The sequence below is a fragment of the Sturnus vulgaris genome, chromosome 6 (genome assembly GCF_052056855.1).
Source record: "Sturnus vulgaris isolate bStuVul1 chromosome 6, bStuVul1.hap1, whole genome shotgun sequence".
Classification (NCBI taxonomy): Eukaryota; Metazoa; Chordata; class Aves; order Passeriformes; family Sturnidae; genus Sturnus; species Sturnus vulgaris.
Window position 1 is genome coordinate 38,959,070 of NC_142248.1, and position 24,915 is coordinate 38,983,984.

At 35.7% G+C, this 24,915-nt stretch overlaps 1 protein-coding gene across 7 annotated transcripts in view; it reads right to left on the reverse strand.

Annotated features, from left to right (window-relative positions):
• Nucleotides 1–24,915, reverse strand: part of PPP1R13B (protein phosphatase 1 regulatory subunit 13B) — a 69,418-nt gene that overhangs the window by 36,435 nt on the left and 8,068 nt on the right. For 4 of the 7 annotated variants that reach the window (XM_014871883.2, XM_014871880.2, XM_014871882.2 and 1 more), the window contains exons 1-3: nt 19,177–19,317; nt 7,378–7,525; nt 610–729 (exon numbers count right to left, since the gene is read on the reverse strand). In XM_014871883.2, the coding sequence (XP_014727369.2) occupies nt 610–729; nt 7,378–7,525; nt 19,177–19,302 (394 nt within the window). In that variant the 5' untranslated portion in view covers nt 19,303–19,317. Of the gene's footprint in view, nt 1–609; nt 730–7,377; nt 7,526–19,176; nt 19,318–24,915 lie in introns of those variants that run through there. The other 3 variants (XM_088166566.1, XM_088166564.1, XM_014871881.2) reach the window with 1 other exon arrangement.

The window sequence follows — 24,915 nt, forward strand, 5'->3', positions numbered from 1 at the left end:
AATGAGTCAGGATAATCTGGGCATACAAACACACCTCACTGAGACACCTTTCCTGTCCTTCAGATAGTCTGACAGCCATTAAGTTTATAATGCACAGACTCAAAACTCTTCTCATAGATTTATCACGACTACTAATATATCTATATGGAGGACTGAGAAAGCAAAGGCACTGAAACCTCTGCCAGTGATGTCTGTAAAACAGATTTGAATTTTTAAAAGAGGCAAAGGAGTTTACCAAGTCCTTCTCTGTGCAACTGAAAGAACAGCAGTTCAAAAAGACCCATTCTACCCTCTCAAAATGTAGGGACTTTGTCTCAATAAGAAAAAATTACATCAAGTCCCTAATATACACCAACTTTCTTGGATCCAAATTAAGCAGAATACAAACAGATCTTGATATTACTCAACAGATTGGTAGAAATTATTCTAAAGAAGCAAACTGGAGAATAAGAATAGAGATGCCCTTGTTCAAATGGCTCAAATGGTTCAAAATGGCCTTGGTATGCAGAAGTTCTATTACATATAACTACTGAAAGCTTGCTGAATGATCTCACTTAAGAAATCTTTTAAATCTGTTCAGTAACAACACTGCAGGATGAATGTACTTACTCTGTTCATTGCTTTCAGCTGGTGACTCTTCATGACGAAGAAAAAATTTTACTTCTTCCCTGCGGGGCCCCCACTTCTGTAGGTGGTCATACATCATGTGATCAAAGGGTATGGGGCGCTCTGCAAGTACAAGACCAAAAAAACTCCATCACAACTCCTTAAAATCAAGCAGGGTTATACAAAACTTATTAATGGTCAGAACCATGCTTTTTGGTTTAATCTATCCAATGTTATTTGTCTTACACTAAGTCTAAGACACAGGCACCAACTGGATGTATGGTATTAAAAGCTGGCCTGTTACTCTAACACAGCTCACTGCTCCACAGCACTACAGAACCAGCTTACAAATCCATACCAGTGTTTAGGAACCCTAATTAAGGAAATAGCAACTTTGCTTCCCATCACCACCAGATGGGCTATTTGTTCTATTATTAAAATAATTCGTTCAATTTGAACCTCTGGGTTTCCAAACAGACAAAAAGCCTTATCATTATATTGACATTTCCTCTCCTAAGAACTTGATCAGGTACTCCCACTTTAACACACTTTGCCAGACACTAACTTCTAGTATGTATGGAATTACTGGCAACTCCTTGAACAAATAACAACTAAGTCTATGCAATAGTAGTTCTCTCTGCTTTTCCCCAAGGAAACATTTGCATAGAGTAATTATTTCTTCTAAATTGATCAAATATATTGTTAGTAAGAGGCTGAACACTATATATTTAGCATTTCAAAATGAAAATACGTTTAAGAAGACAAATTTTTCACTGCTTCCATAATTACATATTACATTTATTACCAGATGTTTTTATTAAGATAATAAAATCCCTGGTTTTAGATCTAATACTAGCTAAGGTACCAAAATGCATCTTCTAACCAGAATAAAATTGTATCATATACTATACCTTGTTGTTAAAAGCTACATACTTTTGGCCTCCAAAACCCAAACCGCGCTATCTCCTACCAGAAAAAACACCACTAAGTTTGTTATCCCTTTCATATTTCACTCATTTGATATGAGAAGACAAAATGATTCAAAGATGTAAGAGAAATCTTGGGAAAGGCTTGGGAAAACCAAATCACAAATATACCTTCATGTAATGAAATTTTCCTAAATTTATATACATTATGAACTACATAGATGTACACATCTTGATACTCTTGAGATACTTAACTGCAGTACTTAAAAGCACAATACATTTTTATCAATTGCTTCACAATACACTTAATACAATAAACTTCTGTTAAAATATATCATGTCAAATAGGTATGTGATTAGCCACAATTAGATCTAGCTGCTTTCAGTGGACAAGGGTCATTTAAACCACAAGCTAATTATATTGATTAGGTGGTTGATTACTTATCATTCTTTAAAAAAAACCAAACCAAACCAAAATAAAAAAAAAAACAACAAAATACCCTGCCCCCAAAAAAATCCCACTCCCCCAAACCAAAACACAACAGCTGTGTTTAAACAATAGATGCTTTGCTTCACTTCTTCCTGCTCCTCACTCAAGTGGTGTCCCAGAAAGATTGTCAATAATGTTTAAGCACACAAGAATAAGGTCAGTGACTTATTACTACTCAGTTCTTGAAATGGAATTTTAAAAGCACGATTTTCAGGTTTTTCAACTTCTAAAGTAAAGTAAGGTTTCAAGTGCTTTGAAGCATATCCACTGAAATTGCAGCAGGAGTCTTCTAAAGATCACTGAATGTAAAAATATTTAAGTGGTTTAGTTCAGAGACTTTAAGAACAAGATATGAATCTTTAGGAATTTCTCCCAAACAGAAAAACTGCTAGGCAAACCCAGCTGTAACAGGGCTGGGATAATTCTGGAATGGTGAGGAGTAGCTGCAGCTTCACTCCTGGTTGAGCTGGTCTCCCATTAAAAGTAAGGCTCTGATCTCAGGAGCTAGTCAAAGTAAGAGATGTCATTTACATAATGCACCTTCAATAACTAAGACTAATATTTTTCAGACAATGACAATGGAAAGAAATGGCAAAGATGTTTTCTAGCAGTTCTTCCACAAAACCAGTTTGGGATGTTATCCTAAAGTGGATAGAAAACAGGTTAAAGTAGTAACACCATCATCAACATCACTGAAAGAATGAAAAGAAAGATGAAGCAGCACTAATCATTCTGTGCAACCTGGCTACATGAAACAAATTCAGGAAACAAAGAGGAAGAAATAATTGACATTAACACTCAGCACAAGACATTATGAGAATTCCCATTCCTTCCTACAGTTTAAATCCTTTAAAGAAGGAAGAATGATTTTCTATTTGAAGTACAATAGCACAAGACATACTTTCTGAAAGTTCCTGTTGTTTAAGAACCAAAATCAAATTAAAACAAAGAGAAAAACTACTGTTAAATTTTTCCCGATTGTTATAGCTTCAGAATATTTATCAGTAACTAGTTTCTCAAAATTATTTCAAACTTTAATTTTAATTTTTAAAAAAAATTAAATAGGAGAAAGCATTCTGAGAGTGTGAAGAAAATGTTAAATAGGAGAATGGGGGTAGAGTAATAATAAAAAGCTGGATCCTTATACTTTAGCAACACATCAAAAATGATCTAGAGAAAATTTGTTTTCATGAATAACCAAGCAGAAAACCATGATAAATGTATTTTAAGTTGGATCAAGACTAAAATATTTTTGAGAAATGAGCTATACTCGCTTACTTTTACTTAAAAGTTTAGAGAATGGGTTAGTTTTAAGTATTCCAAAACAAAACACCTTGTAAATCTAAAACACAGATACTGCACCAATGTTTCAAAAAAGAGTTGCAAAATTCTTCTGGTGGAGCTACAGATCCACTACTTAAGTTTCAGTCTTCAAAACCTGTTTTATCCTGACTTCAAGGATCCTGCTATGTGAAATAAATACATTCATGCCTGCTCTACATGAAACCAGAATAAAAACTAATGGATTTACTCCATAGGGGAGTTTGCTGCAATATCTGGAATGAATGTTTCCCTGCTCAGGTTTGCAGAGGTACACTCAGAGTAAGAAACTATTTCTTTCACACTCTCTTGCCTCCTATGAGGCACTGAGGAATACCAGTTATGACCAGTTGCTGAAGGGCATTCCAGATGTAAATGAACTGAATAATTCAGTACTGGGTGGATTTAATGGTTGAAATGAATTCTCTCTTAGAACATACTACAAGTTCCTGGCATCACACCTGTCTTTGGACCCTCCTTACTGACTGCTATTTGCAATAACAAGAGAATGAGGAACATTCTGGTTTTGTCTCCTGTTACAGCATGACAAATCCTTGCAAAAAGAGGAAGCTTTAAACTGACAAAGCACAAGGTGGTTTAAAACATACTGATACATCAGGCACAAATGCTATTGGCTTTTTCAACTACTACTCATCTCAAGAAACTGGCAAGGAGAAGGAACAGAGAATGAAATACCAAAATCAAATGTGAATAAATGAAATGCTTAGGCCATGCAGCTTCAAGAAAAATAATTTTCTTGACTCTAATGCAAACAACACCTGAACTATTTTACAATTCTTGTGAAGCCCTCAACCATTTCTTTGTCACACAAAATGAAAGAGATAAAAACTACAATAATAACTAAACCAATACGCTTTCCAGGAGCGAAGCTATTGTAATCTTCCTCTTCACTGTAGAAATCTTACATAATTTTTGGATTTTAGTAACATTTTTCTGGAAGAAAATAGGTCTCTTATCCTTTAAAAATAAAATCAAGTGTTTATCATCTACTTTTACATACACATTCAAAACAGGAAGACTATTAAAAGAGACAGTACTTTGTTAGAGCAATACAGTTTAGAAAGGCTATTGGGCATACAAACTGTTATTTGTACCTGATGATAAGATTCCAATCCACAAGCCCCAATGCTTTGAATTTGAATAGACATGCATTATTCAGCTGGGCTACCTAAAAGAAGCCGTGGCTATCTGTAGAGCAGAGAAGTTAAGCACATTCACAAGAGGCCAGGTATATTCTCTCTTGTGGAGGGAGGTATAATTTGTCATTTGTGCCACATGGAGAGACTGCCAGGAAAACACTGGCACTGTAGGACCACTTACGGTGTGTGACAAAAATCTGTGTTTTTCAGCCCATGATTTGCTGTATTAACTTTGGTTTTGAATTTTACTTTCCAAAATGTTCTCTGAAAGAACACTTGCAGATCACTTGAGGATAACGGTAAGGGATCAGAGACAGTGGAATAGCAGAGATAAAATATGCTTTTCAACTGGCACAACATGCAGTAGTTTTACTGTAAATTGCCTCACACTTCCCACTCAGAACCATAGTTTAAAATTTGTTGTTGTAACTGTCACATTTAACTGTTCAGACTCTTGTTTTCTACATCAGATCTCCGCTCCAGGCAGAATTATTTTTAAAAACTTCAGTGGAAAAAGTTAAATTTAGCTCTCAGAAGAAGCAGAAGGAAAAATTATCGTATAGATGCTCAGGTTTTTCCACTGAGACATCTATGTACACTAGACTTTAGGTCAAGAAGCTGAGGTCACAGATTTTGTAACAGCATCCTACATTTAAGAAGAATGAAATAAACATTTGTACTGAAAGTCCCATAAGAGAGCCTTAAAACCAGTGTGCAGGATATCATTTTTGCTGACACTACAGGTGTGTTCGAGAGACCCAGAAACATAAGCAAGTGTTTTATTTTTTCTTTCATTTCCTCCAGTATTTTCTATTCCACACTTTCAGTTGAATAGATCTATACAGTTATCACCTTGGGAATTTAGCAAGTCAAGCTTTGTGAAAGCATCTTCATATGAGTTTTACCAGAAGCTCGGAGTTAACAACAGGTAGAAGCTCTGGGCAGGCTTCTACTCCTTCACTTAAGTGTCTGTATGTAGATCCCTGCTTCAGAAAACTGGGTGAGCTCCAGTGCTCAAAATTAACAGAAAACAACCAGCTAAAATCAGTCATCTCCTTGTTCTATTCACAGTAATATCCAGATCTCCACTGACTTTAATGGGATCAAAGAAAGATAATTTTCCGGGTAAGTACCCAAAATCTAGTCTTAGTCCCTCCATTGCAACTTCATGGATAAACACGATTTCCACTTTACAGAAGCTTGTAGCTTTCAATATCTAACACTTTGAGAAATAAAGTATTACACCCACAGAAAATATTTTCTCAGTATTAAAAGGTATCCTATAGAAAACCTGTGCTTCTAAGATCCAAGGTTTGCAAGGTTTAAGTGTTCCAGGAAGGAACTGTGGATCACTTTTCCAGTTTCTGGTCACCCTTTAAAGCTAGTTGACAACATTCTTTCCTACTTTTTTTTTAAGAAGTACACCTTCAAATATTGTGAAAGAAAAAGAATAAATAACACCACGTAGGACACTTTCATAGGCAAGGGATTGGGAAATATTAGGAATATCTGAGTGTTGTTGAAGTCTGCAGATCCATTTTAGAAATGTGATGCATTTGGTATTATAGACTCCATAACCTCAATTTCCAATTTGAAGAAATTTTAACCATTCTTTAAGTTCTATCCTTAAAAGCAAGTTGTCTAACTAAGTGTATACTGAATTTTTTTCTAGAATTGCAGGCATACAATTCTCAACCTTTCCCTTGTTCGTGCTTGCCTAAACTGAGTTTCCACTTAAGTAGGGAATAAGTAAAGTAACTTCTTCAGGTACCTTTTCCTTTTACAAAGTCTTAGAATAGTTTAGAAAAAGATAAGGTATAGTTTTCCTAGGAGGAAAATATTCTGGACTGCCAATATGTAAAGGTTCCAAAGGCATCTGAATAATGCCTGTTGTGTCTGCCTGGCAAAACAGGCCCCAGTCAAAATAAAACACCTCTATAGAAAATTTAAGAATTCAGTATCAAGTTATGATCTCATCAGTCTTTATACAGAACAAATTACACTAAAAAGAGGTCACTTTGATAACTAAAAGACAAGAATGGGGGATTGGAACTAGATGATCTATAAGGTCCCTCCCAACCCAAACCCTTCCATGGTCCTATTTTATAATTCTATGAACATGTCTGTTATCCCCATCCATCCACCAATTCTACTTTCATCCATGCATTGATAAATGATAACCTGGAGGTTTGTACTACATGCAACTACAAGAATCCATTTAAAAAACAAAATCTACTGTGCAAGGATTTTGACACATTCCTGAAAAAAATGCCCCCCTCATTATTCTGTGAAATTGCAACACAAATACGATATGGACACTACTACCCACTCCAAGAGAGACTGTCAAATCTTTAAGAGGAAATGTTCATGAATGGGCAAGAGATACTAACTATGTCCCATTCTGCCACAAGGCTATCTGCAGAGCAACTGCCATTTCATGATACAAAAGGGAAAAAAACATCTATACCCTTTCTTAAATTTTAACTAGTGCTCCCATGGCTAGCAGTGAGGAAACGGGTCTGGAAAGAATGCAAGTGGTGATCTGCACCCACTGACTCCAAAAAAATCATCATGAGGCTCCCTGCTGTCATTTAAATACCCTCCATACTACTAGAAAAACAAATACAGAACACGAACAGGCCTTACCCATGCATTTTATCAAATGCTTCATGTTGAGGAAGAAAACAGAAAAGAGTCAAGAATTACATTAATCTCTACAGTTATTTGAATTACAGTCCTTTGTGTCAAAGTCTACTAGACTAGAAGAAAAAAAGAAGAGTAAAATATGCAATTGAAATAATTAGTATTGAGAAGTCAATCTTTTTTTATAATTGGTGCACATATTAAAATCCATTTCCAGTGAACATTTTACTTACCATTTCCACGCCATACTTCAGCCAGATGGCAGCTTCCTTCTCCAGGCTCTTTGCAGAACTCCACGACATCGCGACAGGTTGTTTCTGGTGTAATTGGAACTTCTGTCAGAATCTGTTCATTGTTGCTCAGAAACACAGTTAATATCATCTGAAAGAAATAAAAAGAAAAGTAGCAGAATATTAAAAAAAATATGAGACAAAAATAAGATTATGGGTCATTTTTTTCCCCTCTGTAAATGGAAATGTATTCCTAGGATTGGTTATCAGATTTCAAAGTTGTTTTCAGTCCCCTGTAACTTCGACAAAGATTTAGTCCTTTGTGGTTTTGGTTTTTTGGGTTTTTTTTGACAGTACATAGAATTGACAAAATTTTTTAATAAAAGCTTGAGTTGAAATGCTTTAGTTCTGTCTGAAAATAAGGTTGAAAAGAAAGGAACAAGTTTCAGCTGTTAGATGCTTGAAATCATAGCATTTAAATGTTGAAAATAAATGTACACTTTGGCAAAGTAACCAGAAGCTTCAGGATGTACTCAAATATAAGTATTCCTGAAATGCACTAAATACTCTGAAATACACCTGACCCTATGCTCCTGCTAAAAATTAAATTAATCATTTTATACATTCTCTCTGCACCCTAATTCCCATCTGTAGTCACAACACTGTTCTGTAAACAGTGGATGGAAAAGAGAGAATATAATGTTTTAGAAGGCAAAAAATACCGTAACAGTAAGTGTCCCTAAAGAACGTGATAAAATTAGTAACTTTGCCTGCAACGAAAGTTCTTCCAGATTTTTCTCATAAATAAAATGTGGCATCACATACTGAACCTAATGACAGTTCTTCATTAAATGAGCACTCTCCAGGTAAATAAAAGTTGTGCTTCAATTTGCATAGGCAACTCTTAAAAACATTGGTAACACTTTTATCTGTGGGACACATACATCAGCCAGACTGGAGACTGACATTAGTAACAGCTAGATACTGAGTGAGAGCAGTCTGTCTACTTTAGAAATAGACACAGGACAAATTCCAAGAAAGCCCAGGCTTCAAGCTCTCCTCAGTCCTCCAGGCTATTTCAGTTCAGCCTTCTACTCTCCCTCAGCCTGCCAAGTTTGCATGCTGTGTCCTGAAGTTTTCAAGTACCTACACTTCAACACAAGAAGCAGTCAACCAGAACCGAAAATGTACCAGAATTCACCCCCGAGTTTTTCCAGCAGCAGCATAAAGGAAGCCATGGTAAAAGTTATAATACAAGCTGGAGGAGGCTACAGGATGCAGCCAAGAGACAGCAATGAGTGCCTGTGACCACGTACTGTAAACAGCTCAAAACATTATTGTTCCTCCACCAGAAGATTCAGACAGCCTCAATATCCAGTGACTGTGGTTATATAACAAGTAACTGACGTTGAATCTACTAGTGGAATTTGACCTCATATTTAAGAAGAAAGAGTCACACACATGAACGTAAACCAACAGGCTTAGAAGAAACCTTAAGAGGTCATCTAATGCAGTCTCTTTGCCTCAGGCAGGATAAACTATACCTGCATTATTCTGCAGAGATGCTTGTCTAACCTGTTCTGAAAAGCCTTTCATGATGGAAATTCCACCACTTCCCTAAAGCCATCCACCCTAGAAATCCAGGATTCCTGTTGCAAGAGGAAGTTTCTTAAAGTCTAGTTAAAGTTTTCCTTACCACCATTTAAACCCCCTAGCTCTTCTAGCCACAGGGGAAATAGAAAACACTTTTCCCCCCCTCTTTTCATTTTCCCTTCACAGTTAAATTTAAGGAATGTGCAATATGTAAGTAAATTAAGTAATTTAAAATAAACAACACCAGTTTAACAAAGTTATTAGTGCCAGTATTCCAGTTTCCCCACAGCACTTTATAGCAGTTTCAGAACAAACCCAAACTTCGGAAACTTTTTGAAAATATCCAAAGACCATGACTTTACTGCCTCATAATCATTTGTGTCGAAGACCTGTTTTCTTGGTATGAAAGAATATATAAAATGTCTTAACATCATGTGATTTTACAGTTTCCAGGTTTTGATTTTCTTATTGCTGTAAAAGTAACACTGGCCCAGAAAACTTGTTTCATATCTTCAAGATTATACATCTGCTTCTGCAGACACACTGAAATAGAAAGAAAAGCCTTATAGGTATGAGTTATCCTATTTATCTCAGTCACTTCTCCATAAATTCTGATCTCAAGCACTACATAAACTCACAGTCTCCTTGGCAACACCAGGACAAAGTTTGCTGTACCTCAAGCACATCACTTGACTCCCTCAGCTCAGAGGGCATCAGTATTGTCTTCTGCAAAGCTGGGTGTCACAGTTTCAGCTCAGGGAAAGGTATCTCACTAATGAGGAAGTAAGATGCTGCAGCCAACTATTGGTGTAACACTCCTCAAGGAAACTTGATTAAATAAAGATTTATTTTCAGACAGGTTGTCTGAGTAATACTAAAGGAACCGAAACACTCTGCTCCAAAACAAATCCTGAAACATACACACTCGAAATACTGAACATTATTATAATGTTAACTATAGATATATTGCAATATTAATTACATTTTCAAGTCAGTGTCATACCTTTCCCTGTTTGTGGTGGGAATGGCTAAGAATCAGAGGTATTACATGGTGATAAAATACAAATAAGCATTGATGGAGCCTGGAAATTTACTGCTGAGGATCAGAAGTGAAGCACACACATGAAATACACAAGTATATCCACTGAAGTAAACTGATGACATTTAAAAAACACTCTTAGTCAAAGATTAGGACACAAATTAACTGATAAATTCTTTGATTTCTTGTTTTAAATTGATTTCTAAATAGGAGCAGCTGAATAAAACCCATCTTGTAAAATTGTGATCATAACCATTGTAACATTTCTTTGATCATCTCTCAATTCACAGTTTTTAATATATGAACACAATGTCACACAACAGGATCAACCTAACACTCATCATGAGCAAATCACCTCAGGGATCCTAAATCATTTCTTTTTTTCCACAATAAACATCAAGCTCCAAACCTGACATTTCTTCATTCTCACTACACCACAGGTATTACCTGTTACTCCCTTCCATGGCTCCTGCTACCAAACCAATGGTTTAATTCCAACTTTCACAAATTCTGATTTCTTCTCACTCTGTTGTTTTGGGTTTTTTTAACCATTATGCAGACTGGTGTATCCCATCACATTTCAGGTCTTTTCCACACCAAATAAGCTACAGCAAACCTCTCAAGCTGGCTTCAAAACTACTGTTATTTCATTTCTCAGCTGACAGTTGACCTCCTCCTAGGACTTAGGATCATTACTCAACCCAAAACTTCTCTGCCCAACTGATCCCTGTCTAATACTTGCACACATTCCTCTTACCATGGTCTCTCCTTCATCCATTCCCTCTTCAAACCATACTTCCTGCATTATTTAAAGGACACATTTTACCATCCCTGCAGTTTCTCAAGGAGATAGGAATAAATCTACAAGAATTTTCCTCGCTTATTATCTCACCTTTTTCAACGGTTGAACAATATCACCTACATAAATTTCAACAGGCATCACTCACACAGATGACAGTTTTATCCATCTAGACCTGATCTCCTGCTGAGGATACAGAAATGCTGGTAATCTTCAATTGACTCTTATGAATGCCTAGCTGTCAACTCAAGTTCTACAAGGCTTTAACACGTGTTTCTCCAATGATTCCCTACATTTCATTCATCATAACACACAGGTACCCAATCACCCTGAGCTGCAGTATAGACATCTTTGACACAAGCCATTTTCTCAGTCTTCTGTCTCAGATCTATCTCTACTTTTCCTTACCATAGGTAAAACAGAGAAAGGTGTTTTTTCCATAAAACTGTCCAGCTAATGCTCTCCATCTGCAAACTTGCAATAAACAACTTCCAACTTTTCAACTAGTGCCTTTTTCACTCGTGACAACTGTCACAACAAAAATCACCCTTGTGCCTACAGCCTTGACCCAGTTGCCTTTCTGTGTCAGTCCTGATAAGAACAATTTATTTGTTATCACTTCACTTTCAATCTTCTCTCTTATCACTTTTCACTCTCTATCAAGAAATTTAGGTCAAATTGGCCATTTATACCTGTTCCCACTGTCCATGTGCTTAACATTAACAAGTGGTTTTTTTGGTTTCTCCAGTTTTGTCCACCATGCCTTATATGCACCTGCAAAGCAACCTCATTCTTTTCCTTGGAGATCCTCCTTTGCTGGTCTGGCTAAAAAACCACATGAGACACAAGTCCAAGTCATTAATATGCTGGAAAATGCTGCCAATGAGGTGATAAATATTGTTTTGTCTCCTTAAACTTCTGTAACCATCGCTTTCTTTATGCCTAACCAAGAGATCCCACTAGTCACAACTCAATGTTTTACACACAACTATGCAGAAACAAATCATCTTTCAAATGGGTCTGATAGCCTTTCTTCTAAATGAGCTTGGTCTGGCTGTCCTAGAATCCACCTTGACCTCACTACTTGTGTTTTGCTATTTAAGTTACACTCCCCTAGTACAGTGTGCAATTACTTATGACTGGAATAAAACTAGACCACCACCCCAAAAACAGCTGATGTAGCATGTGGATTCTTAGTTAAGATAGGGTCTAGAAAGCCAAAAATTCCAACTGCTGAACAAAGTCTTTGCCTCACCATTTTTCTACAACCTTACTGAAAAAAAACCCAACCTTTTTTTCATCTTCAGCTAGTAAATTAAAAAAGTAGACAGTTAAGTAAATCCTCTTTAACAATTTTTGTGGACACAAGAACTACATCTCTTTCAACTATTACTTCATGCTACCAAGACCTGAAACACCACAGCTTGAGAAGAAATAAATACACCCACACCTCCATTGCCTTATGCCCAAGCTAAGTTACTAAGTCAGGCAGCTGATAATATTTACTGTAAAAACAATAACAAAGTCCATATAAGTAGGCATTTCCTGATATCCTACACACACCAAATTGAGTTATTTAAGCTATCAGAAAGGAACCAGACAAGTACTATTTAAGGACATGTTGAAACATTGGAATTGAAAACAAGTTTAAGATTATATTCCAACAGTAATATTGATGTATTCTACTACAAAAAAAGGAAGTGAGTTCTGTGGATGAAGATGGCAAACTATTCAGTTGGCTTTTTATTTTCTGTTTAGTCATTTTCAAACTAAACCCCATGTTTCCAAATAAATCAAAGTTCCTGGCAAAAATTGATGTGAAGATCATTACTTTTCCTGCATGTAATTTTATGTCCATAATTTAAAAAACAAAGTTTAGAAGCAAGATCATTCCAGCAGAGAATCAAAGGTTAACAAAAAAACCTCCTGCATCATAAGAAAACGAAAACCGTTAATTTCTCTTTGTGCTATCTATTACTCTTATTACCCAAATTTAGAATGCCTACATGATATTAAAGGTAGAGTGGATAACAGAGAATTAAAAAAAAAATTTCAATTTAAAAATTATTGAACATATAACTGCAATTTTAAAACATACTGGATATTTAATATGGCTGAAGTCATATACAGCTGTTTAGTCATGTTAGACTCTCCCTTTGCCTTTTTTTGGTCTTTAAACCAGCCTAGAAACTTCACTGTGTAAATGAACAAGAAAAAAAACAAACAAAAACCCTTCTCTTCTAGCAGATCACTGAACAGACATTTCAAATACAAGGCTGACACACAATGAACTTAAAGTACAAAACAATTTCTGATAGAAATGCCAATTTCAATCCTTCTGTTTCACAGGAACTGGAAGGCATTATCTTCTCACCATGCATTTCCCCCAACAAAGAGCTCCAAAATATTCATTCATGCAATGCTTTGCCATTTCAGAGCTTTCAGCGGTGCCTACAACTCCAAGATGAGAACAATCAGCAAAGACTTTTTCAAAGTGAATCTCTCTAGAGACCTCAACATCTCCCAAGAATTTTAACAACTTTTGTCCTTGATTTTGCTAACTTGAGAGTCTCAGGAGTTTGCTATATTCAAGGTGCTACTACAGTAGAGTATTAAACTGGAAATTCCAAACCCATATCCTACTGAAATGTCATAGTCCCATCAATCAAATATGAACTTTGAGTAAGACTAAGTATTTCAGCTACTAGAAAAATTATAGAATGAGAGCCAAGTAAAATGTGAAAATGTAAGAAATCATCACTTTGGTGATGAGATATATTAATATACACAAGTTTGCATGTAGAATGGTCAGAAAAAAGTATCAATTATCTTATGAAAATTCTCTTCCCTGGAATTCATGCTATTTTATAAAACGTCCATCAGCTACAGCTGTAGAAATTGTAGATGTACATTTCAAGCCTTAAAGAAGAGTTTTAATTTTTGTTGCAGTAGGAACACAGCCTGTTTTTATGATTACAGACTTAATTAGGTAAAACTTTAAGCAATTACATTAGAAAAACGCATGGACTATATAATTATAACCACAGAGCTGTTTGAATTACAGCCATCTAAAGATCCTTTCTTGACTCAAGTCACAAGTATTTCTTTATACTATTGAGATCTCAGAAGAAACAAACTCCAAATAAATCTCTGATGTCATTATGTGCAAACCCCAGAAAACAAGCAGTAAGATCAAACAATTTCACTTCTCTGTATTAATAAGAAAGATTTAAAATCCATCTAATCAACAAGTTATTCATCAGCATGATTTTTCCAATAATTATTTATCATCAGAATGAAGCTGTTATTTTAAAAAATAAATCTGTTGAAGAATTTCTTGTAGTATGCTTATGAGTCTTAATTCAGATTAAAGCATCAGGACATACAGCAAATTTATTATCTTCACCAGAAGATTTCTTTTCTCTAACATCTTGTTTCTGTTCCCAATATATGGGGTGAGAAATTACTACAATCAATTTCCATATTTCTAAACAGCTTTTCTCACATCCTACTCACATTCAAACTGTATGAATTTTGAGTTCAGGACAAAATTTAAAGCCCAGTGATGCTTTTGAGTGTATTAGTAAAATTCAAAAAGGCAGTGCAACCAACAGACTTCAGTTTGCACAGAATACAAAAATGAGCAAAATTTTCTGCCAAAATGTAGACTTGTGAAACCAATAGTTTCTTACTACACTTTCAAATTTGAAGCCAACTGTCTCCATATGGCCTGCAAAAGAATCCACAAAACTGGGAGTGAATTTCGGGCACTAAAAATGTAAAGTATTTAGCTATGGGCTAGTAATAACATTAAAACCTTAAATTTTACTATTGGTAAACTCAAGCATTCATGAGGTTACTCAAAACTATGAATAAGGTCATATTATTTATGGTCAACACTTTTGATTTTGATCGAATCTTAAAATTTCATGTAGCCTAAATGTACTCCATCAACATACTTATCTCATAAAAGCTTTTTTTTTTGCATCAGCTCATATGCTAGTTACATTAACTTACTATTTTGCAATCACTGAAAAAAAAAATTTTGATCTGCATTGAGATCCACCTTCACCATGCTCTGCACTAGACAACCTGCCCACAGAAAGCACAACCAGGAACTTGTCAGACAGTAGTTGTGCATATAATTACTTCTCTTGATGAAGCACAGGAATCATTTTAATTAAGTATTTCACTCTTCTTACAGAGGAGTTTAATTCCTCTTATAGAAATGCAGAAGTGTAGATTTAAAAGAAAATCTTAAAAAACTGTAGGGAAATCTTGTTTAAGGCCTCCATGTTGAAAAGGCTTAAAGAACTGACAGAACCCCAGAGATTTCTGCTCAGGAGTTCCAGGACTGTTGCCTTTGCCCTTCATGGCTGCCATAAGTGACAGCAGGTGCTCAACAGGACTCAGGCTATTTCAAAAACCTGCACTCACCTGGTATTTATTTGCTGAGGGGATACTTATGACACTTTCTTCTCTTTGACAGAAAAAGAGCTAAAGTATCACTGTAGATCTGGAATCTGAAGCCCCTTACTCCTGCAATGGCAGGCTTTGTGTGGGGGAGGGAAATAAACCAGCATTTTTACTAAAGGAAGGAAACGGCCACTATTATCAGCAAGACAGATCCACAAACTGTTAAATGAAAGGTACACAGCAGTTAACTGAAAGACTTCCAGAGCTCTAGGAAAATAATACCTAATGAAAACAATAGCAAGTAAGAGTTCACTTGTGTAAACAACAAAAACAACCCACAGACTACAGGCTGTGAGAAGCAAGATATCAACAGGGCTAAAAAAACAACTGACCTAACAAATGTTAAGTTTCCAGCATCTGCCTAGGACAGAAGAGTGACATCATCTAGACATTATAATCCCATATCAGATTTTAGACTTCATTTTTCTATACAACAAGTCAGAGTCAATCCATGGGAATGAATCACTGCCAGCTCTCCAGACATTATCTTTAGGGAAGCTGTTTGTTATTTGTTAAAACATTGAAATACCTTGTTTTAGATTCAGACAGGAAATCAAGCAGGAGCTAAGATTTAGATAAAATTTAAAAGGTGGGTAGTAAACTTGTGGCTACAGCAAGGAAAAATTATTATAGTTTAAAAGAGACAAACGAAAGAAAACCAGAGAGATTGCATTACATATAAAACTTCTATTTTAGAAGAATATCTGTCCAAGTGCAATATTTATCATCACCAGCTAAAGCAACACAGCCTGATGTTAGAGAAATCTATAAAACATGCCTCTTGTGATGTTTTCTAGTGGAAAATATAATTTGGCACTTGCTACAGAATGAGTTCAACATCCCTGCATCATATTATTTTTTGGCTTGATTCCTAAATTGTTACATCTGGAGAAACAGCAAGAGATCTTGTTGTTGCTCCTTGATGCAAATAATCCTTCCAAAGGACTGTGAAGACACCGGTTACCATGTAAGACTTTGGAGCACAGGGATAATTCTAGGTACATTGACAAATTCTTGCTGAGCACATTTCTCCGTCACACAACACAGACTAAAAATGGAGAGACTTTTATTCTTCCCAAAAAAGGGCTCTGAAATTTTGTTTTCTTTCACTGTTTAAAAGACAGTGGGGCATATGCTATCTTTCATGATATACACAATTACTATTAAAAGGTGGAAGCTGGAGACTCTTCTTGAATAACTTTCTGCTCTAATCAGTTGATGCTTACAATGTTCATGTCGACTCAGTATGTAAGTTTTCACCTTGCAAATTAGCATTATGTGGTTTCTTATAGGATTATTGCAAATAGGTCCTACCATCTATCAACCAAGAGCAGAAGACTGATCTTCAAATCAAGCAGCTCTGAAGAAGTTCCAGAGGGGTTTTTTTGATACTTGGTGTCTTCATTAAGGATACCCTATTTTATCTTCTGGAATAGTTTTTTTCTGTGAATCTTCCAATGACAAACCTCATCTAGTACTACCTGTCTAATTTCAATGAGATTTATCTAAAGCACCTTGAAACAAATCAATAAAAATGAGCTGTCAAAATTTTATGCTGATTAATTAAAAAGTAAAAGAAAAAAAATGTTTAAAATCTAATTATTTAAGAAACTAGCAAATAGCCTAGCTATAATAAAGGGGTTTGGACGTTGATAAGGCCTATAAATATGAGAATTCCTTAAATACTGGATTCCTACTAAACTTTCAGAAAACTGCAGCAGTTGCTGCATTTGCAAATGCACAAACCATTACTACTACACAGGAAAGATCAGAAGGTTGCAGAACAGCAAGACTCCAGATCAAAATAAGGCTGCACTTTTGCAGTGATCTTTCCAATTGTTCATAAACTCCACCAGCTCTGTTTAATAAAACATTAACTCGATGCTCACAGTTCTACCATTCTTCACGTATTCAGGTCAGGGTCCTCCAAGCCAAATGGTTCACAGTTATCTGGAGACCCCCAGTACAAGGTCAGGTGAGACCTCACAGCACCCAGGGAAAAGGAGAGAGAACCACTGTGCACTACACCTGCATCTCATTGTACAACATCCCACACATCACTTAGTTCTAATGTTCAGAGGTCCAAATCTTTCCTATCTGACAGGGTAACCAGTATGCCGCACCTCAAAGGCATCACAAGCTTGCTAAAGCAGTCCTAAAGTATAAACTGCTCATTCCATTTCATCAACTGATGACATATGAATAACATGTTAAAAATACTCTTAAATGTTTTATTCTCCAAATCATTAAGGAAGATGTGGCTGAAGAAAAACACAACTGTAGTGCTGTAAAATTTGCAGTACACGCAGGTGAACTGGCAATAAACTAAAACCAAAACTAAATGAATTCAAGATGACTCAGCTTCAGAGATCTTTTTATTACATAATAATCTCAGCTTTCCAGTCAGGGAAAAAAAAACCAACCAACCAAACAAGTTGTGTTCACTAAAATGAAAGGTTTTTAAAAAAAACCCACCCAGAGCAAAGAACCATGCACAAATGCAAACAAAAAAAATCCCACTCACAAACCCAAAACAGAACAAAACATAGACATGCAAAACCCCCTGAAGCCCAAACTCTACAAAAAAGGACACTGTCCACCAAGACTTGAGAACCAGATGACAGATAAGAAAGACAAAAGATTTAGTATTTTACTTTCATTAGGTGGGGATGTGGAACAAAGTCTCCTTCAAGCTTTTTTGCATACTGGCATTAGCAACACTGCAATTCACTTGGAAAAAAAGCTCAGTCTGACAACACCAGGCAAAGCTGAAGAGCAGAGCTCAGTGTGAGAGTTTGAGTCAATTTTCCTGAAAAAGAATCTTCAAAATCCACATGTAACTAAAGTGTCCCATTGAAATGGTATCATAGAACTGAATGTTCTTAAAATTATTAAAAAATATTTTGGCCAAGCTTAAGGACAGGGAGGTGCTAATGTTTTTACAGTCTTGTGTTCGACCTTGTCAACAGCTACAGCAAAGTCATCCAAAATCCACTGAATTCCAGAAAAGCCTGACCTACCTACTGCATTGAAAAATCATCCCATTGAAAAAGCATAGGTTACAAAGACAGGCAGGCATTTGTGTCTTTTCTTTTACAAACCTTTCAACAAAATATGAAAAAACCACCCCATAAAACAAAAAAATCTAAACCACAAACCAAAACAAAACCGACCAATAAGGTATTTTCACTAAAGATCATGCTTTTTGTCAAATAATAAGGGTGATTTGCAGCACAGAACATAATTTTACCATTTTACAAACAAAGAACAATTTCTGCAAAATCTACAGACACACAATCATATGTAGTGTTGCAAAAAGAAACCAGCACTATTCTTTCTTCTTTATTTTCAATAGCATGAATGCAGAAAGTAGTAACATAGCTTTCTGCCACTAAGAGGAAGTATTAACAAAACACTGATTGTTTAGTGCATTGCTTTCAGGGAATACCAGCCATTCAATCTTCGATGTAAAGATGTTATCTAGCTTGGTAAAAAAATAGTATATGAAAAGTGAATACATCCTTGGGGATTCAACAGGCAAGTCAGCAGAATTTCCCTTCCAACAGAGTGGAATAACTGTTTCCAAAACATTTATTTAGTTTTAAGGTGGTATATTTAAAGATTAAAAGCTGTTGTTTAATACTCAGAAGTCCACTTTGGTTGAATAAAAAATTACTACTACTAAATCAAGCCATGCAAAGTAAAATCAAAAATTTCAGGCATTTTATATACAGAAGAAACTCATGTAAGGTAATAATCCCTGATCTTCAAGTAAAAATCTCACAGACGTACAAACACTCTCATGCACTATAAAGATTCACTGCTTGGTTTTACAAAAAGAAATCCAAAACCACTTGAGATTACAGCAAACAAATAAAAACAAATGTTGTCCCACCTTCTCTTTTATAATTCTGTCCTTGGTCCACTGTTTACATTTAAGTCCTTTCTTTTTCCGTAGCCAAGATTTTCCTTTTGTTGCTTTTACAACATTCCGAAGAACCATCCTTAAAATATTCTTCATGTGGACAGTTGTAAATAGCAGTGAATATAAAAATGTTGTGTAAAGCTAAAACCTAGTAACAGTTTCTGTGCAACAGCTACAGTGAAAAACTACTTAAATGGAGTATTTTTGGTCTACTGGCACATGAATTTAGCCAGTAATGACGAGCAGTGATAAGATGTTCTAAAGAAACAAGACAGGCCACAGTTGTGACAGGAACAAGATAGGCTAGATCAAGTTTCACCTAATTAGGCAAGGTTGCAGTAGGGAGCTCTGTTATCCTCTCATTGTGCAATAGTAGTCTTTGTTGCTATTATAATAATGACAAACAGTATTTATCTTAAATAAACTTACATGTAAGGCTCTGACTGTCTCAAAAGACCCAGAAGTGATTTTCCTGCTGAAGGGGGCAATGACAGGAGCAGAAGTCTTAAGAGCAAACGATCCTAACAATTGTCAAAAGACATTTCCATGACACATTTTCTTAAATCAAAAAATGTTTTAAATGGAACAACCAGTTTAAAAACAACACCACCATATTGTTATGCCTAAAAATACTATAGTTCAGGCACTACTCCATTCTTGGCAAAGTCTGTCTTCTTGCTGGACATAATTCAAGCAGCAGAGAATATAAACTGTAAACTATGTTTCTGACTGTCTCATCATGTCAAGGGACAGCAAATGTTTATCATCTTTCCTGTCAACACTATACAGGATCGGATGTGGGGAACAGGCAGTGCAATGGCACCAACAGTGCATTCAGCCCTTACCCTACAACTGCAGGAGCAAAGCTTAATTCTCCAGCCTGATCTATTCCCTTCCTAGAGCAAATGGAGAGGAGGGACCCAAGGGTAAAAACAAAACAAAAACAAACCCAAACAAACTGACCCACACTATGAAACATCAGCAGAACCAGACAACCCATCTCTCTCAGAGCTGAGCCACATTCTGTGTAGCACGTCGCACATTAACTGCGACAACAGAAAAGTATGAAGCTCTCAATTTCGCTTGTGAGCCACAGCATTTTTACTTTACCCTTCCCTACCAGCAGCAGCAGAGCAGACAAAGCTAAAGAGATACTTTAAGTAAAGTGCTTCCAAATTCAAAATCAGTACTGTCCTCCCATAACACATTTTGTCACTAACAAAAACATTCTGATCCCATGCAGTATTCTTCCTTCCTGCTCAGCAAACGTGTACCACGTTGAGAGATTTATTGAGAATATCATTGGTAGAATAGTGTCAGATGTTTAAAATGCTGCAACTTAAAAAAATTAACCTATTAGCAACTAAGCACATTTTAAATAAATAAGAAGCTCAAGGTTATTTCTTAAAAGGGAAGGGTTGTTTTGATTTAGGAAGGATGGAAAAAATTTAATCTGGTTGTTCTCCAAAACCAGATTGTATCTTGATCTGCCAGAAAAACAAACTATCACATGAATAAATATTTGAGAGGAAAAGCTGGGCCTGTTTTAACACATATTGTACCACTCTTTCAACCATGGCTATGGTCTGAATTCTTCTAAACTGTCCCCCAAACTTAAAAAAGCCAGACTTAGGAAGGCAAGACAGACATGCAGCCCAGCAGTATATGGGAGGGTCAAACACTAAAGCCTGTCATTGGATAATTGGGTTCTTTCAAAAGAAGAATAGGAACTAAAATAAACACGTGTCACTGAATTTCCCTTTCATCCTGTCATCCCTCCTGAAATAACTGAAAACATCTGTGTGTAATTTGTTAAATCAGATAAATAATAAACCCAATACAAACACTGGGTAGCCCCTTATGTTTCATGGAAGTATCATCTCCACACTGAGTACCTCATCCAGTGCAGGCATTTGGCTGCTTCAGAACTGTTACTGTCAGATAGGTAAATAAAAATCTAGGGTATATGTAGAGAGATAAAGATACCAGTCTCTGGTTGTTTAATGTATCAGCCTCAAAATCCTAAATTAAAGAAAGAAGAGTATTTTCCTCACTAAAATTTCAAGAAGTTTTGAATGTTCTAAATGAAGAAGATACATGCTCTATTTCACTGACATAAGTTGTTTTCCTACATTAAATGCAAAAAAATCCCATGAAAGATCCAAGAAGGTTTTCCCTGTGTGACAAAGCTCCTATGTAACAAATCTATACACCTGCAGATTATGTAAATCATTCAGGAGGAAATGAATTGCAGTCTGTGATCCCACTAAAGTACTTTAATATGAAGACACTCGTGATCTCTGAAAACTACATGGAATGACGTAGGAAAAAAGGATATAAAGGCAAATTCAAAAGTGTAATTCTCTAAAATGTATACAGCTTTGCATCAAATGTCTACACAAAATAGAAAATTACTGAATATAAAGCTAGAGATGAAAACTGATGGGTGTAAGCAGCTAAGAATACTTAGAGAACTAATGAACAAGTAAGAAGAAAAGAGCTCAGAAGGAATATAACACCATACTGCATGCAGAGTAGCAATAACTTTAAATTCGTTTTAATAACTTTTGTTTTACTTTGCCAGCCTGTTTTGATCTTTCACTATTGTCACTTCTCTCCTTTTGCTATATAAGCTATATTAGAAATGACGAATGTGCAAATGTAGAATTTATTTAAACATACCTAACTACAAATATGCATGATTACACAGAGGCTCTCTAAGCTAAGCTTTTCCATATTTGTGGAAAATTAATCTAAACAGACACCTTAGTATTACATCCAGATGAAAATTAACTTCTTATAATTTGCATCGAAGGTTTAAAAAACCCAAACATGTTAGGAATTTTTTTATCTATTCTCTTTCTGTTTCTACAGTAGGATCAATCAAATATCAATGGATCACACTAGAAAAAGTAAAACAAGCAAACATGAAAACAAAACCCCATCAACAGTAACAACAAAATCAATATTTTCACAATCATTGTAAATTAATAACACGTAATGAGACAGGTACCTAGGTTTACATATCACTTTCACTTCAAACTGACAACCAAGTTTATGCATTTCTTAAACTTATTGCACTGAGGTAAAAACACGATGTTCCATTACACTAAGAACTGTACACTTAATAACCCACACAGAGAAGGAGTTTTAGGGAGCATATTTCCTTTTTCCCATATGAGGCTGGAATGTATGATAGGGATTTTACAATCCGCTCTCCCATGTTCGAAACACAGTGGCACCCCTAAGCCCACAAGAAACCAGACTGCTTATTCCAGTAAGACTGTGGACTTTAATATATAAAAACATACAGATCTACATAAAAACATTCATATTTCTGCTTTCTTTCACGTATTTGAATACATCTCGTCTCACAAGAAAACTGCATTACTTAACAAGAAGAATTACTGAAAAACTTTGTTCCCCACTTCGGGTGGGGAGGGAGGAAGAAAAATTCAGATATATCAGAACACTCATCCCTGAGCACTGGAAGAATATAGGCTGTTGAAACCTCAGTGCTTGAAAAATTTCTAAATCATTGGAGAGATAACAAGAAAAAGCTGACCAAAAGCTTTTTCCTGCTCGGAAAAGATAAGGGCAACTACACGCACGATCCAGATCAAGCTTACTTGTAATTTTGTGTCAAAGCTTCTCAGCCCTTCAGAACTCAGAGAACAAACTGAGCAGTATTTGGTAGCTTCAGATGGCTGGGGGAAGGGAGCAGCAGCAAATGGGGGTAATCCAGTAATGCCTTGAGGACTCAAATCACAAAGATTTGTCAGGTTGAATGTTATAAAACACCCAGAAACACAAAAATACCATATTAGAAACACTGTACAGTAAATCCTCTGATTTAGTGTGTCTTATGTCCCTTAAAGTGCTTTTTGAGCTTTATAATTTTGTGCCTTATAATTTTGAACCATAAACACAAAAATCTCTCTATCAACATATTCTAAAGGTAGGTACACATGAAAGTGGATCCAATTCAAAAGTACTTTATGTTTAGCTAAAATGAGCAAAAATAAAATACTTGATATATAAATTAAATTATTCGGATATAAGTATTGAATTGGATTTCAAAATCATACTGGGGTAAATAGAACAGTTTATAGTTTAAACAAAATTTAAACTGATTTAAACCTCCTTCATGACTTTACCTCCTATCACTTTGACAAAAACAAATACTATTGCTCTCCACCATCTGGGTGGAAGGGGGGAAGTAAAAATAAAGTACTGCAGTCAGGAATTTGGCAGGAAGAGAGCACTGCAAACAAGACTTAAAATTTGTTTGAGTGTAAAGCTTGGATATGTATAGCACCTTCCCATATCCAACAAGCCCTTGCTGAAGTGTTAATAAATAACAATAAAATGACAGCTATACTGTACTACTAGTACATAAAAAAAATATTCAGAAAAAGGACTGAAAATATTTCCAAGTGGCATGGGCTAGAATAGACTCAAATCCATGTGATATGGTTTTAAAATAATTGCATTCATCCTGACATGATTTAGAAGTGTAAAGGAGGTCAACCATTACAGATCTTTTTTCCACAATCAGAAGTATGTGATTCAGACTTGCAGCTAAAATTGACTAAAACTTAGATGACTTGGGACAATAAAACAGTACATTAAGAAATTAAGCATCAGGCGTGCTGAGACATTCAGAGCTGCATGCAGAGATGAAGCTGCACACAGAGAAGAGTTTCATAGTTTATTTTTACAAGACACTGTTCCAAGAACTCAGTCATCTCTCAAAGTATACCTGCAGTCCAACTGTTTGGTGCCTGAATAGTAATTAACCCGTTCACTAGCCTGAAAAATCATTCAAAATTTCAATTCCAAGAACTTGCATTTTAAATACATGGCAGTAAAATCTAACCACTTCTCTGAATAGCAATTTTAACACTAAGAACCTGGTTTGACTACTTTGACATATATATTTGAATAAGTCAGGTATCTAAAACACCCATGTAGTATAAAAATTATCTTGTAGGATTTGCAAGCAATGGCTTCACAGATGCTTTCTCAGATGCCCAAACAAGTTAGTTAAGCTGAAAGTGGGTAACAGTTAAATAACCACTGGTTGAACTGTTTAAACTTGCTGGCATACTAGTTTCCTATGCTGTCCATACCATCACATGGTTTATGCTCTGGCTATCACATTATTCTCTCTATGAAACACTAACAGCCTACCAACCATTTTACAGACATCAATTATACCATGACAATGTGAAAATACCTTCTCCTTACACTTTATCTTTTCAAAGGAAGTGAGTGAGATATAAGAAACATTTATGAAAGACAAACTATGACAACTTTTGGGATTTAAGTAATTTGAAAACCCCTCTGCCTAGGTAGAAAAAAATCAGGACATATTTTTGACCACCACCCTGATTAAGATTTCAGAAAATAGTCAGATACACTTTCTGAAGCATGTTTGTTTATAAGTAGTAAGCATGGGGGAAGGAGGAGGAGGCAAGAAAAAATAAGTTGAATTATGTTGAAAGCACCATTAGTACGTTGAAAGTATCACCTGCAGAGAAGCAGTAAGAACACCAACAGGTGCAGCACTGTCTTGAAACATAAATTAGACAAATTGCATTAGGAAACAGGATTAGAAAAGGATTTTCTCATGCAAAAATGCATTAAAAATATATCTTCTCAACTAAAACTGCACTTGTTACTATAAACTAAGACTTTACCCAGCTT